At 41.2% G+C, this 13105-nt stretch overlaps 1 protein-coding gene across 4 annotated transcripts in view; it reads right to left on the reverse strand.

Moving 5' to 3' along the window:
• The window catches only part of LOC140526165 (H-2 class II histocompatibility antigen, E-S beta chain-like), a 131762-nt gene that overhangs the window by 76083 nt on the left and 42574 nt on the right, over positions 1-13105 (reverse strand). The window contains exons 6-7 of one of the 4 annotated variants that reach the window (XR_011974258.1): positions 10606-10760; positions 3979-8960 (exon numbers count right to left, since the gene is read on the reverse strand). The exons of 2 other annotated variants lie outside the window; for them this stretch is intronic. Coding sequence is in view for 1 of the 2 variants with exons in the window: in XM_072642147.1 (XP_072498248.1) it covers positions 10735-10760 (26 nt within the window). In the remaining variant the exon portion in view is untranslated. Of the gene's footprint in view, positions 1-3978; positions 8961-10484; positions 10761-13105 lie in introns of those variants that run through there. One more of the 4 variants, XM_072642147.1, reaches the window with a different exon arrangement.

Consider the following 13105-nt stretch of genomic DNA (forward strand, 5'->3'; position numbering starts at 1 on the left):
AATCCACAGAACACCACCTGAAAGAGATCCAAAAAGAGAAACTCCTAGAAACATTGTGGCCAAATTCCAGAGTTCCCAGGTCAAGGAGAAAATATTGCAAGCAGCTAGAAAGAAACAATTCAAGTATTGTGGAAATACAATCAGGATAACACAAGATCCAGCAGCTTCTACATTAAGGGATCGAAGGGCATGGAATAGGATATTCCAGAAGTCAAAGGAACTAGGACTAAAACCAAGAATCACCTACCCAGCAAAACTGAGTATAATACTTCAGGGGAAAAAATGGTCTTTCAATGAAATAGAGGATTTTCAAGCATTCTTGATGAAAAGACCAGAGCTGAAAAGAAAATCTCACTTTCAAACACAAGAATGAAGAGAAGCATGAAAAGGTGAACAGCAAAGAGAAGTCATAAGGGACTTACTAAAGTTGAACTGTTTACATTCCTACATGGAAAGACAATATTTGTAACTCTTGAAACTTTTCAGTATCTGGGTACTGGGTGGGATTACACACACACACACACACACATGCGCGCACACACACACACACACACACACACACACACACACACATAGAGACAGAGTGCACAGAGTGAATTGAATAGGATGGGATCATATCTTAAAAAATAAAATTAAGTGGTGAGAGAGAAATATATTGGGAGGAGAAAGGGAGAAATGGAATGGGGCAAATTATCTCTCATAAAAGAGGCAAGCAAAAGACTTTTTAGTGGAGGGGAAAAGAGGGAAGATAAGAGAAAAACATGAAGTTTACTCTCATCACATTCCACTAAAGGAAAGAATAAAATGCACACTCATTTTGGTATGAAAACCTATCTTACAATACAGGAAAGTGGGGGATAAGGGGATAAGCAGGGTGGGGGAGATGATGGAAGGGAGGGCATGGGGAGGAGGGAGCAATTTGAGGTCGACACTCATGGGGAGGGACAGGATCAAAAGAGAATAGAAGTAATGGGGGACAGGATAGGATGGAGGGAAATATAGTTAGTCTTATACAACACAACTATTATGGAAGTCATTTGCAAAACTACACAGATTTGGCCTATACTGAATTGCTTGCCTTCCAAAGGGAAGGGGTGGGGAGGGAGGGAGGTAAAGAAGTTGGAACTCAAAGTTGTAGGAACAACTGTCGAGTACTGTTCTTGCCAGTAGGAAATAAGAAATACAGGTAAAGGGGTATAGAAAGTTATCTGGCCCTACAGGACAAAAGAGAAGACAGAGACAAGGGCAGAGAGGGATGATAGAAGAGAGAGCAGATTGGTCATAGGGGCAATTAGAATGCTTGGTGTTTGGGGGGGGGGAGGGGATAAAAGGGGAGAAAATTTGTAACCCAAAATTTTGTTAAAATGAATGTTAAAAGTTAAATAAATAAATTTAAAAAAATTAAAAAAAATTAGAATGGAACAGTTGGAAGATAATGACTTTATGAGAAACCAAGAAATCACAAAACAAAACCAAAGGAATGAAAAAGTAGAAGACAATATGAAATATCTCATTGAAAAAACAACTGATCTGGAAAATAGATCCAGGAGAGACAATTCAAAAATTATGGGACTACCTGAAAGTCATGAGCAACAAAAGAGCCTAGACATCTGTCCGGCCTAGAGGCTGATGGGCAACCCAAGTCTTACCTTTCCTGGTCTTTGGTGGCCAAACCGGATAAACATATGAGACGAGAGACTTTTCAGAGTCGAACAAGGGTTAGGCTTTATTCAGGGTCTTGGTTACATGTGCAGGGTGAATTCTTCCTCAGGAGAGAGGAATCCTCCTCCCAAGGAGGCAAAGATTGTACAGCAAGAGAACGGGAGTGGGAGAGGGGAGGGACCTTCTGCCCTCTAAGGGCCCCTCAGTGCTAAGAGCGCCTTCAGGCTTTCCTGACCCTACTTAAGCTCTCCCGCTGCATAGTTTGCACCTGAATACCGTGCCTGCTCTCAGCCCTTAGCTAGACAATAACAGGTGTGCTCAGACCATGGATTAATCTCAAGGGTGGGATGTTCTCCCCAGCAAGTTTCCCACAGGGAAGAGGTGGAAATGCACGAGATAGCCCGGGTCTCACACCTCAATTCCCAGCTGTTCCCTGGGGGGCCTCATGAGAATTCTAAGGTTTAGAAATCCTCACTTTTACCTGCCCAAGACTGATCACATGAAACTGAGCTTACACCCCCAACAGACATCGTTTTTCATGAAATTATCAAGGAAAACTTCTCTGATATTCTGGAACCAGAAGGTAAAATAAATATTGAAAGAATTCACCAATCACCTCCTGAAAGAGATCTGAAAAGGGAGACTCCTAAGAACATTGTAGCCAAATTCCAGAGTTCCTAGGTCAAGGAGAAAATATTGCAAGCATCCAGAAAAAAACAATTTAAGGATTATGGAAACACAATCAGGATAACACAGGATCTGGCAGCTTCTACATTAAGGGATCAAAGGGCTTGAAGTATGATACTCCAGAAGTCAAAGGAACTAGAATGAAAACCATTAAAATCCATTATTCTTAATGTGGGCATTAACATGCTTACAGTCACCCAGGTCTGAAATTTCAGTGTCATCTTCATTATCCCCATATATCCAGTCACATAATAAGTGTGTGTGCATGTATGTGTGTGTGTGTGTGTGTGTGTATGTGTGTGTGTGTAAAATGTCTCATATATGCCCCCTTCTAATTCAGGCCTTCATTACCTCCTGATTATTGCAACAGTTTCCTAATTTTCTCCCTACTTCATTTCTTCCCACACCAATCCTTTAGAGATTTACTTTAGAAATTTTCCAAAGGTATAAGTTTGACCCTCACATATGGTTGATAAACTACAATACTTCCCTATTAGTTCCTTGTTCAAAACATATACAAGGATATATGTGAAGATGTTTCTATTTGCAAATGTTGTATTTCCTTTAATTTTAAAAAAAATTTTTTTACCTGACCTTCACTTATGAGTACATCCTTCCCCTCATCAAAATTGGGAAAGAATATTTATTTAAAAAAAAAAACTTTACCCAAAACAGCTAATACAGCAACTTGATGTGGTTGTATATGTTTCACACCCATAATCCTCTACTTCAGCAATGGAGGCATGTACATTTACTCATCTCTTCTCAGAGGCCTAAGTTTGGTAATAAATATGCACTATTAATTTTGATGATTTTTTCTTTACATTTATATTGCTATAACTATTATATATAATGTTTGTCCTGATTCTACTTCATTTTGTAATACTTAATATGTCTTCGAAGTCTTCTTTGAATTCTTCTTCTTCATTAAATTCGCATACTATAATTTGTTTCTCCATTAAGCAAACAATGAGCACTCATCTTATTTCTACTTCTTTGGTGCCACAAAAAGTGCTGACATAAATATTTTAACATAAACACACATATGTATATATGCATATATGTACATGTATATATGCATTTTGTCATTTTAAATATAACAAAAGTATATATCCCAAACTGAAAGCTACCATCAATCACAAAGGGGTAAATGAAGACATTCTCTCACTGGATAAGATATTAAAGCCAGGAGGTTTCCCTTCCCTATGATTTTAGGCATGAACAACCCAGTGTGAAGCAGTGTTACACTGGAAACACCACTGGCTCTGGAATCAAAGAACAGAATTTCAAATCTAGCCTCTGATACATAAAAGCTGTGTGACCGTGGGCTTGGTCTTGGGATGCTGCCTTTCTTCTTTTCTTCTTCTTCCTTCTTATTCTTCCTTCTTCTTTCTCCTCCTCCTCCTCCTCCTCCTTCTTCTCTTCCTCTTTCTCCTCCTTTTCTTCTTCTTCTCCTTCTTCTTCTTCTTCTCCTTCTTCTTCTTCTTCTTCTTATTCTTCTTCTTCTTTTCTTCTTCCTCTTCTATTTGTTCTTCTTCTTATTATTATTCTTATTATTATTATTATTATTATTATTCTTTTCTTCTTCCTCTTCTACTTCTTCTTCTTCTTCTTCTCCTTCTTCTTCTTCTTCTTCTTCTTCTTCTTCTTCTTCTCCTTCTCCTTCATTATTAAGCTTCATGATGGTAATTAAGCTCCCACAGATTAAACTATTATTGCTAGATAGGTGACTTTCTTATCTATTTGTTCAACACTAACCTCTTTCCTGACCTCCATTCTCCCATCTTAAGTACCTATTGGACACTCCTAAAATGGGTGAATCTCAAAGCCAACATGTCAAAAACTGCATTTAATAGTTTTGCCCCACCTCCAAACTCCCACCATCCTCACTTTTCTGTAGAAGGTATCACCAACCTCTCAGTCACACTCTCTCACATCCCATCCTTGTCAACCTTGACTATATACTCCCATCTCCCATATCCAATCAGTTCATTTCTACCTTGGTGACACCTCTCATGTCTTCCCTATTCTTTCCTCTAACACTGTGATCCCCCTTTCCCAGGTCCTTATAACCTCACATCAGAACTATTGTAGTAGCCTGATGAGGGTTGTCCCTGCCTCAAAGCCTCTCCCAGCTCTAGGTCATTCTCTATTCAGACAACAAATTGTTCTTTGTAAAGTGAAGGTATGAGCATGTAATTCTCCTAGTCAATAAAATTCCAGTGACTCCCTGTTATGTTCAGAAGCAGCAGGGACCAGATTCTGCCTTTCCTCATATGCCTCAAATTAAGCACAGTGCCTGGCATGGAGAAGGCACTTAACCAAAGCTTCCTCATATAATTAGACTAATCTCATAGGGTCTCACTTTCCTTATATATAAAATGAAGGGTCTAGACCAGATGGGTCTAACCAAATGGCATTGATTGCTAGAAAATGTATCAAAGGAAACACTGAAGTCCTGGAAGCTAGATCTATTGTTTTCTCACCAAAGAGTGAGACGATTTCCCTGTAAATAGGCAGGTTACATAGAGACTAAAAAGCATTCTCCTGGGATTCATTAGGTCCCATCATTTACGTCCTTGCTTCCCTGTGTGATTTATTGTTTTCTCCTATGTTACCTCATATCCCTAAATTTCTAAGATTTTTTTTCCAGAAATTATGATTTCATACATAAGATTTCACATCAGCCCAAATAAAGAAGTTTGGCATCCTAGATGCTAGGAATAATAACAAATGCATGCAATCTTCCAATAATTCATTGGCAGAAATAAGAAAGATAAATTATTCCAATCGAATTGAATCTATAGGAACCTGACAACTGAAACATACTCAGCGATAACATTGTTTTTGTACAAAAAGGAAAAGTAGCTGATCACTCTTGGATAACTCATCCCCCACCAGCTCTTTAAGGAGTTGCCACTCTTCCTCCATCTCCCCAGCTCCCATTTACTGTTTTAACACTGATAGCTTCTGCACTCTCCAAATAGGGAAAAGAACCCAACTTGGATGCAGAGCAGAGGAGGCCCAGTTTCCTCATTTCCACCCATCCTGGCACTTTTGCTACTGGTCAAGAACAGCCTTCCATAAACTTCATCAGGAAAAAGTAAGTTCTGGGCAACCTCATCCCTTGCATGGAAATGAACTGACCACAAAAAATCACCCATTTAGAAAGCCTTTCCTGCTAAGCATCATCTGCAAATGGTATGGTATTTTAAAAATAATTTAATTTTCTTCTACTTTTCCCAACAAGTGTTAATTCAGGGAGGTTCTTAGATAAGATTCAGTTAAAGTAACTAATTAAAAGCTAACAAATTTCTACCAAGGGTCCAGGAAATAGCTAGAGGTAGGTTTCATAACTGTGGCCAAAGGGGAAAATTGTTAGCTAAATAAGATTTAAGAGGAAACCCAGAGTGTAGATTAATTTTGATTACCTGAAAATGAGAAGTTTTTGCATGGTAAGATCAACAGCTAGAATAATTGTTGATGGGAAAAAATGTCTTTGCCTCAGTTGTCTCTGATAAATGTCTATTCTCCAAGACATGCATGGAATGAACACAAATATTTAAGGCCAACACCAGGAGGCTTTGCCAGTAGGTAAGTGGTTAAAGAAAATAAATAGTTCTCAAGTTTGCTTCAAATTACTAATGAGAGAAATGGAAATTTAAAGAACTCTGAGGTTTCACCTCTTCCTCAGCAAATCTTCCAAGGTGATGACACATTAAAATTCTCAATGTGAGAAGGACTACACAAAGACAGGCAGGTTGATGCCTTCTTTGTAAAATAGTGAACTGGCACATCATACCCTGTGATCCCACTGCTTAACATATATGCTAAAGGTGTCAAAGATGGGGGAAAAAAATCTAAGCTGCATATATATCAAAATATTCATAACAATATTTTGTGGTAGAAAAGAAGTAGAAACAAAGTAGGTGCCTATCAACTGAGAAAGAGCTAAGCAAACTGGCTCACGAATGTAATCGATTTTTTTTTTTTTTGCATAGGAAGAAACAAGAGATTTGAGAAATTCAGAGAAACATGATAAGACTTAAGTGAACTGGTGCAGAATATTGTAAGCTCAACCAGGAAAGAATATACCAAAGGCTGCAAAACAGAAAAAAAAAATGATACCAAATGATATAATCATAAGTTGCCAAGTCTGGCCACAGACAAAAGAAAAACAAACATTTCGTGCAAGAAATGGGGAGGCTATGGGTATAGAATGTTGTATATACTGTTGTATATACCTGATTAAAGTGATGGTTATTTTAGAACTTTTAAATAAAAATTCTGTTATGAGGGAAAGTCCAATGAGGAAGGACATGCACAGAGGAATAAAGATGATAAAAAGCATATGATATTAATAAAGCTTTACTTTCTTTAAAATGGAATGGAGGGGCACATGATGGGAAAGCACAGGCCAAACTGAGTAGAAGAGATAGAGGGAATGTCATCAGAATGAAGGATGACCAGAATGAAGTGGACCCATCACACAGGGAAAATGAAGGATTCCTGGTCAGACAGTCTACAAGGGCCATTAGTATTTACATAATATCAAGAAATGTAGAAGAAGACCACCAGGAGGCTGGGCAATCACCAGAGCTCTGTAGGATTTACAGAAAGATGCTGTCAAGAGGCACCTGGGATGAAAAGGTGTAGATGGGTTGCAAACTTCACCTTCAGAGGCATTTCACACATTGAAGGATTAACAGATTCCCAAGGGCTAAAGTTTCCTCTGTCTCCCCCATTTTTACTCTGTGTCACTGAGCAATAGTTGATTCTCACTCCTCCAATTTACTGGGGAGAGAGCTCAAGGGACAAAAATGGATAAATCACTTGGTACAGGAACAAAGAAGCATGAAGGAAATTTTAAAGCTCCATTGGAGAAATGCCAAAGTCCAAACAGAGGCAAAGGTACCGGGAAAAAGCTATGCCAGGGAAGGGGTCAGTAGATCTAATGTCCTGGAGATCTGGACACAAGCAGGGTCTTCCAAACATGGAGTGGAGGCTATAGGGAAGCAACAGCTCCAGGGGTCACAGGCTCAGGAGCCTGCAGAGGACACAGAACAGGTATAGAAGAGTCTACTTGGGGGTCTGAGTCCACAAGTAGAACCATTTTTTCCCATTAAGGGTTCCCAAGTCTCTTCTTAGCTTCAGGCCCCACTGGGCAGACACTAGCTATGAGAATCCCAATCCTACCTGAGTAGAAGGATCTTACCTGTTGGTTGCAGAGTCTGATTTCCTGGAAAGGAAGGGAGACAGACATACAAAATCCTTGTAAATCCTACAGTCATAGAAACAAAGGGCACCAAGGTTCTGAGCACTGTGGGACAGGGGGCTCCTACTACTGCTTAGCCCAGTACTTGCCACCACAGAGGAAACACTTGGTCAATGCTTTATCCATCCAGTTACAACTGTGTGAGTGGATGGTGGGGGAGGGAGAAAGATGGGAGAGGGGCTAAAGGTTAGAATCTGAAACCTCTTCCAAGGCTGTCTATACTAGTGAATATGGGATTCCCTAAGACCTTTGAGCCCTGAAATTTACCTCTTCACCACCTTCTAAAAGTTCTTGGGGAGGAAGAGCTAAAGCCAGAGCCAGAACCACCTCTTCACCCCTAACCTGGGGCCAGATTTCTGGCACAATCAAATACTCTCTCTCTCCTGGAGAAGATCCTGGAGGGGGAGGGGCCTCAGGGCTTTCCCCAGACTGTCTCACCTTTCTGACTCCTCTTGTGGACCATGAAACAAACCCTAAAGAAGATCAGCCCCAGAACGAGGCCCCTGACTCCACTCAGCATCTTACTCTAAGCAAATTCAGACTGTGCTTCTGGGGAGAAGAGACACCAAAGATCAAAATTTTACCTCCAAGAGCCATCCCCACATGGGGAGCAGATAGGTCTGAGGGGAGCCTGATAAATTGGTTTAATATAGCTTAAGAAATGAAGGGACTGATGTGCAAAGGGCCTTTCAGGATTCAGGAAGAGAAACCTCACCAGGGGACACTGACATCAACCCATCTCAATTCCTAGCTCCCTGATCCCAGGGAAAATGGGTCTATGAGCTGATCACAGAGTTCCAGCAGAAAGTCAGCTCTGGGGGCTGAGGCCAGTAAGGAGGCTGACGAGGTTTTCTGTCTCCATAGCTTTTAGGTCAGAACTACCATTTTCAGGGGGGTTATGCTGGAGAAAGGGTGGAGTGCGGGTAGCACCACATATGGTTTTATTAGCCCAGGCCAGAAGAAAAGAGAGCACAGAACACACAGTGAGGGGATCTCAGAGGTAGCTCCATGTCCTGAGCAGTTAGAACTGGAGGGTGATAGAGTTCTATCTCAATCCAGTCCAAGGTGGCAGGTCTCTGAAGGCTGGAGTGCTCCGCTTGGCAGGTATAGACATCTCCATGCTTGGGAGTCATTTCCAGCATCTCCAGGATCTGGTATGCCCAGTCTTCATTACTGATGAGGCCTGTGGACACAAATCCAATTGTCTCCTCCTGCCCATTCAAGAACCACCTGACCTTAGTGTCTCTAGGATAGAAACCAGTGGCAGAGCAGGCAAGCAGGTTGTGGTATCCAAGGGGAGCCTTCTTTGATGGATACACAATCACCTTGGGTTCAACTGTAAGAAAGAAGAAAGACCTTGAGTGAGGGAACCAGAGTAGGTCTTCCTAGTTCTGTCACAACCTCTGTCACATGATCCATAACTAGTTTCAGGTTTCCTTCTCTCCCCAGGGCCAGAAATGGGCATCTTGGGAGACATTTAAGTGCCCCATAAGACTAGACACCTGAACTAGCTAGAAGTGGGCCTAGGAGTCCATGGTGCTGAATTATCACAGGTCCACCTCATCAGGATTCAGTGATACGGGAAGAAACTAGCAGGCAAATTTTCTCATTATAAATGGATACTTTGTAATGGATTGTTTCTGAAAGTATTTCATAGGTGCAAATAATAAACTATTTTTAAAAAGTTTTCCCATGCAAATATTAAGAGATGCCATCAAATTATTGAAGAAATTCTGAATCAGGACAACATCTTGGCCAAATAGAAACCTGGGTATCCTGACTCAGAGAGTTCAGGGGCCCTGGGAGAAGCAGGAATACTTCTGGGTCCCTGAAGAAAGACAATTTCAGTGCTAAAGCCTCCATTCTAAGTTTATGTTATTAGGGAAGGCTGGGGGAAAGAAAGGAGAAAGAGAACGTGGTTCAGACAGAAGAGAGCAGAACATGGGAAACTTCTCCTTAGCTTAGTTTCAGGGAGAAGAAAGGAATAATTTTATTTCAGATTTTAGAAAGTTCATGACACCTGGGTACTCAGGACTTGGGGGATTTAATTTTATAGTAACCAGTTTGTTACTGTTCAGTAGTTTTTCAGTCATGTGCAACACTTCTTTGCCCCATTTGGGGTTTTCTTGGCAAAGACACTGGAATAGTTTACCATTTTCTTCTCCAGCTCATTTTACAGATGAGGAATTTAGGTAAACAAGGTTAAATGACTTGTCCAGGGTCACACAGGTAGGAAATTTCTGAGACTAGATTTGAACTCAGGAAAGTAAGTCTTCCTGACTCCAGATCTGGCACTCCACTGAGCTATCTAGCTGCCTATTAACCATTTTAGCATTATATAAATGTGAGTTATTTATTGCTGAAGGTTTTTGGCTTGCTCTCAATGCCATTTATCCCCATTAGAATTGAAGGAGGATAAAACATCTGAATTTCACTGAGGAAAAACACTCAAAGAAACAAAATCCATGCTGGTACAAGAGATTTTCTTCCCACTTCATTTTCCAGCACATCTCTCTCTTCCCTCTGTCCCTCCCCACTTTCTCCTCCATTTATTCTTCCCTTTCTTCTCCTTTCTCTCCACTCCCCTTGTCCCCTTCACTCATCTCCAGTTTTTCTGCTCCTAATTCCTCCCCATCATCTCTGTTGCCTTTCTTCTCACTCTGTCACTTCCCTACCTTTTCTCCCTCTTACCCCTCCTTTCTCCCACCATCCCAATGCTTCCCCCTCATCCTTCCCCTTCATCTCCAGGTCGCTCTTTATCTTTACAATTTCACCTCTCCCATCTCCCTTTCCTGCTCCTCCTCTCTTGGTCCCCTCCCTTCATTCCTACTCCCCCTTGTCTGTCCCCCGTTCTGGGGGCCCTGTCACTGCATCTGCTCCTGTGTCCTCCCCCCACCTTCTCTCTTCCTCACCTGTTTCCTCCCAAGACAGCCTTCCCTCTCTATCTCTGGGTCTCTGCTGGGCTCCCCTGACATACTCACCACTTCTTCGCAATAAGGGCTCAATCACCTTGTAGTTTTGCTTGCAGTAAGTGTCCACTGCGGCCCATCTTTGCTCTAGGAGCTCTTTCTGACGGTTAAAATCCTCAGCCTCACACCACCCCAGCTCTGTCACCACCACAGACTCCCCCACGTATCTGTAGAAGAGCATGTATTCCTCTTGGTTATAGATAAATCTCTCCACAAGCCGCACATGTTCCATCCCATTCACAAAGTGACATTCAGACTTTCTCTGCTCCATAAAGTGCGCTAGGGAGACACCTGGGGAGGGTCAACCTTGCAGACACCCCCACATGTCCACGACCACGACTTGACCAAGGAGAAGGTGGCCAACATCCCCCTGCCCTTCCTGCAAGTGCTCAGCCCCACCTCCTCTGAGACCCAGAGATGGCAAGCGACTTTTCTGAAGTCACATGGCAAATCTGGAATCAAGGCAGGACTAGAACCTTTTTTTCTTTTGAATCAATGAGAACACAGATCCATATGAGTGTGAGTACTGAAATACTGACAAGTATTCAATATATGGAACTGTCCTTCACTTGATTCTCTTGTCCCTCACTAGGTTATAATCCTATTTGTCTAATTTCTTTTACAGAAAAATCTCTCTAAATATTCATATGTATGCAAAGGCCTTTCACTTAAACCTCAGTAACTAGGTTTATAACACTACTCTTGAATGAATGAATGAATGAATGAATGAATGAATGAATGAATGAAAAATATTTACTAATTGCCAAGTGCTTAGCATTAGGAATGCAAATACAAAATCCCCACTATGAAATAGCATGTGTTCTAATAGCGGAATATATGTCAGTTGTGGCAAAGGAGAGAGACCTGGCTGAAGGTTGTGAGTGTGGTCACAGGGGAATAGATAAACACCATTCATCCAACAACAATGGAAAAGTAAATTTTAGATTTTATGACAACTCTTGTATCAATATTTTACTTTGGGGGAGGAGGAAGAGCTGTGAGGAAAGGGAAGGTGTATCTCTATGAAGAGGTTGGCAATGGAGTTGTAGAAGACATTGTTGCAGAGAAGGGAGTGAAGTTTGACAGACAGAACCTTTTCTGAAATGGTAGTCAGGGTTCTCAGCAGCTAGGTGGTTAGTGGTGAGAGTGAGGGGCTTGTAATCAGAAAGATCTGGATTCAAATCCAGCCTCAGACACTACTTAGCTCTGTAACCCTGGGCAAGTCACTTAACCCTCTTTGTCTCAGTTTTCTCATCTGTGATATGAATGGCAGAAATAAATGGCAAACTATCTCACTATCTTCACTAGGAAAACCCTAAATAGAGCCACAAAAAGTCAAACACGACTAAAATGTCTGAACAACAACAACAGCACCATGGGTTTAGTCACTATTCAATAAAGTAGTGCCCTAGGGCAGAAGTTGTTCCAGAGCACAATTTTTGTTTTGAAAGCAAGATGATTGCTAAAGCTGTAGAGGCAGTGATCTCTCCATTTACATCCTTACACTAATTGTAATAATTTTGCCTCCAAATGCATCCTTCCATCATTGCACTCACCTCCTTGAAATCCTTCCCTCCCTAGACTTCTGGGACACCTCACCATCCTCTTTTTTCTTACCTCTCTAACTACTGCTTCCCTGTCTCCTGAGCTGACTCCATTTCCTCTTCTCGGTCATTAAACATATTCATGAGCAAAGTTTTTCTCCTTTCTCAATTCTCTCTCTCTTCTTTCTCTATCTTTATCTCTCACTTTATTCATTCCCACCTCTTCATTTCTCTCTCTACTGACACCTCCTAAATCTATATTATAGTTTCACTTCCTATGTTTCCAACTCTTTGTCAAACATCTCTGTCAAACATCTCTACCTAGAGTTGCCTTCTATTCCACCCCTTCCCTCAATTTCCAATTCTCTGCCACCTCAGAAAGAGCTAAGATTCTTTCTGAGGCTGAACTGCCAAGCATTCAATGTCTACTACAGAGAGAACAATTCACCCAAGGTAGGTGCTCATATGGAGGTCAGAAGAAAAGACACAAGGCTACTCTCAAGGTATCTGGGAAGAACTTTGGAATCAACTTCATGACATGGGAAACAATGACAAAGGCCAGCCTGACATGGCGTGCCTGTAACAAAAAAGGCACTATGCTCTGTGAACAAAGAAGAATTGTAGTTAATTCAAAAGAAAAGTTATATGCACTAATTTATAGATAGCTGCACTGTTAATGTTCATATTGGCTATCTGTAGCCAATTTATGATAAAGCTCTCTGAGCTCAAAGTGGTCTGATCAGTAATAGTCAGATACATTGTACATTGGCTACATCATAGTGATGTCATTTTAGTCCTCTTTGAGAATGATGAACAACAACCAACTAGCACCTATGAAAGTGTCAAGGCTTTGTTCAAATCTAGCAAACAAGGGAAATGAGTTCTCAACCCATAAATGTGGTAGAATGGACTCAAAAGATTCCTCCCTCAGAGTCATTTCAAGAGGGATTAACGCTGACACTTCAGAG

The sequence above is a fragment of the Notamacropus eugenii genome, chromosome 2, assembly GCF_028372415.1.
Source record: "Notamacropus eugenii isolate mMacEug1 chromosome 2, mMacEug1.pri_v2, whole genome shotgun sequence".
NCBI classification, from domain to species: domain Eukaryota; kingdom Metazoa; phylum Chordata; class Mammalia; order Diprotodontia; family Macropodidae; genus Notamacropus; species Notamacropus eugenii.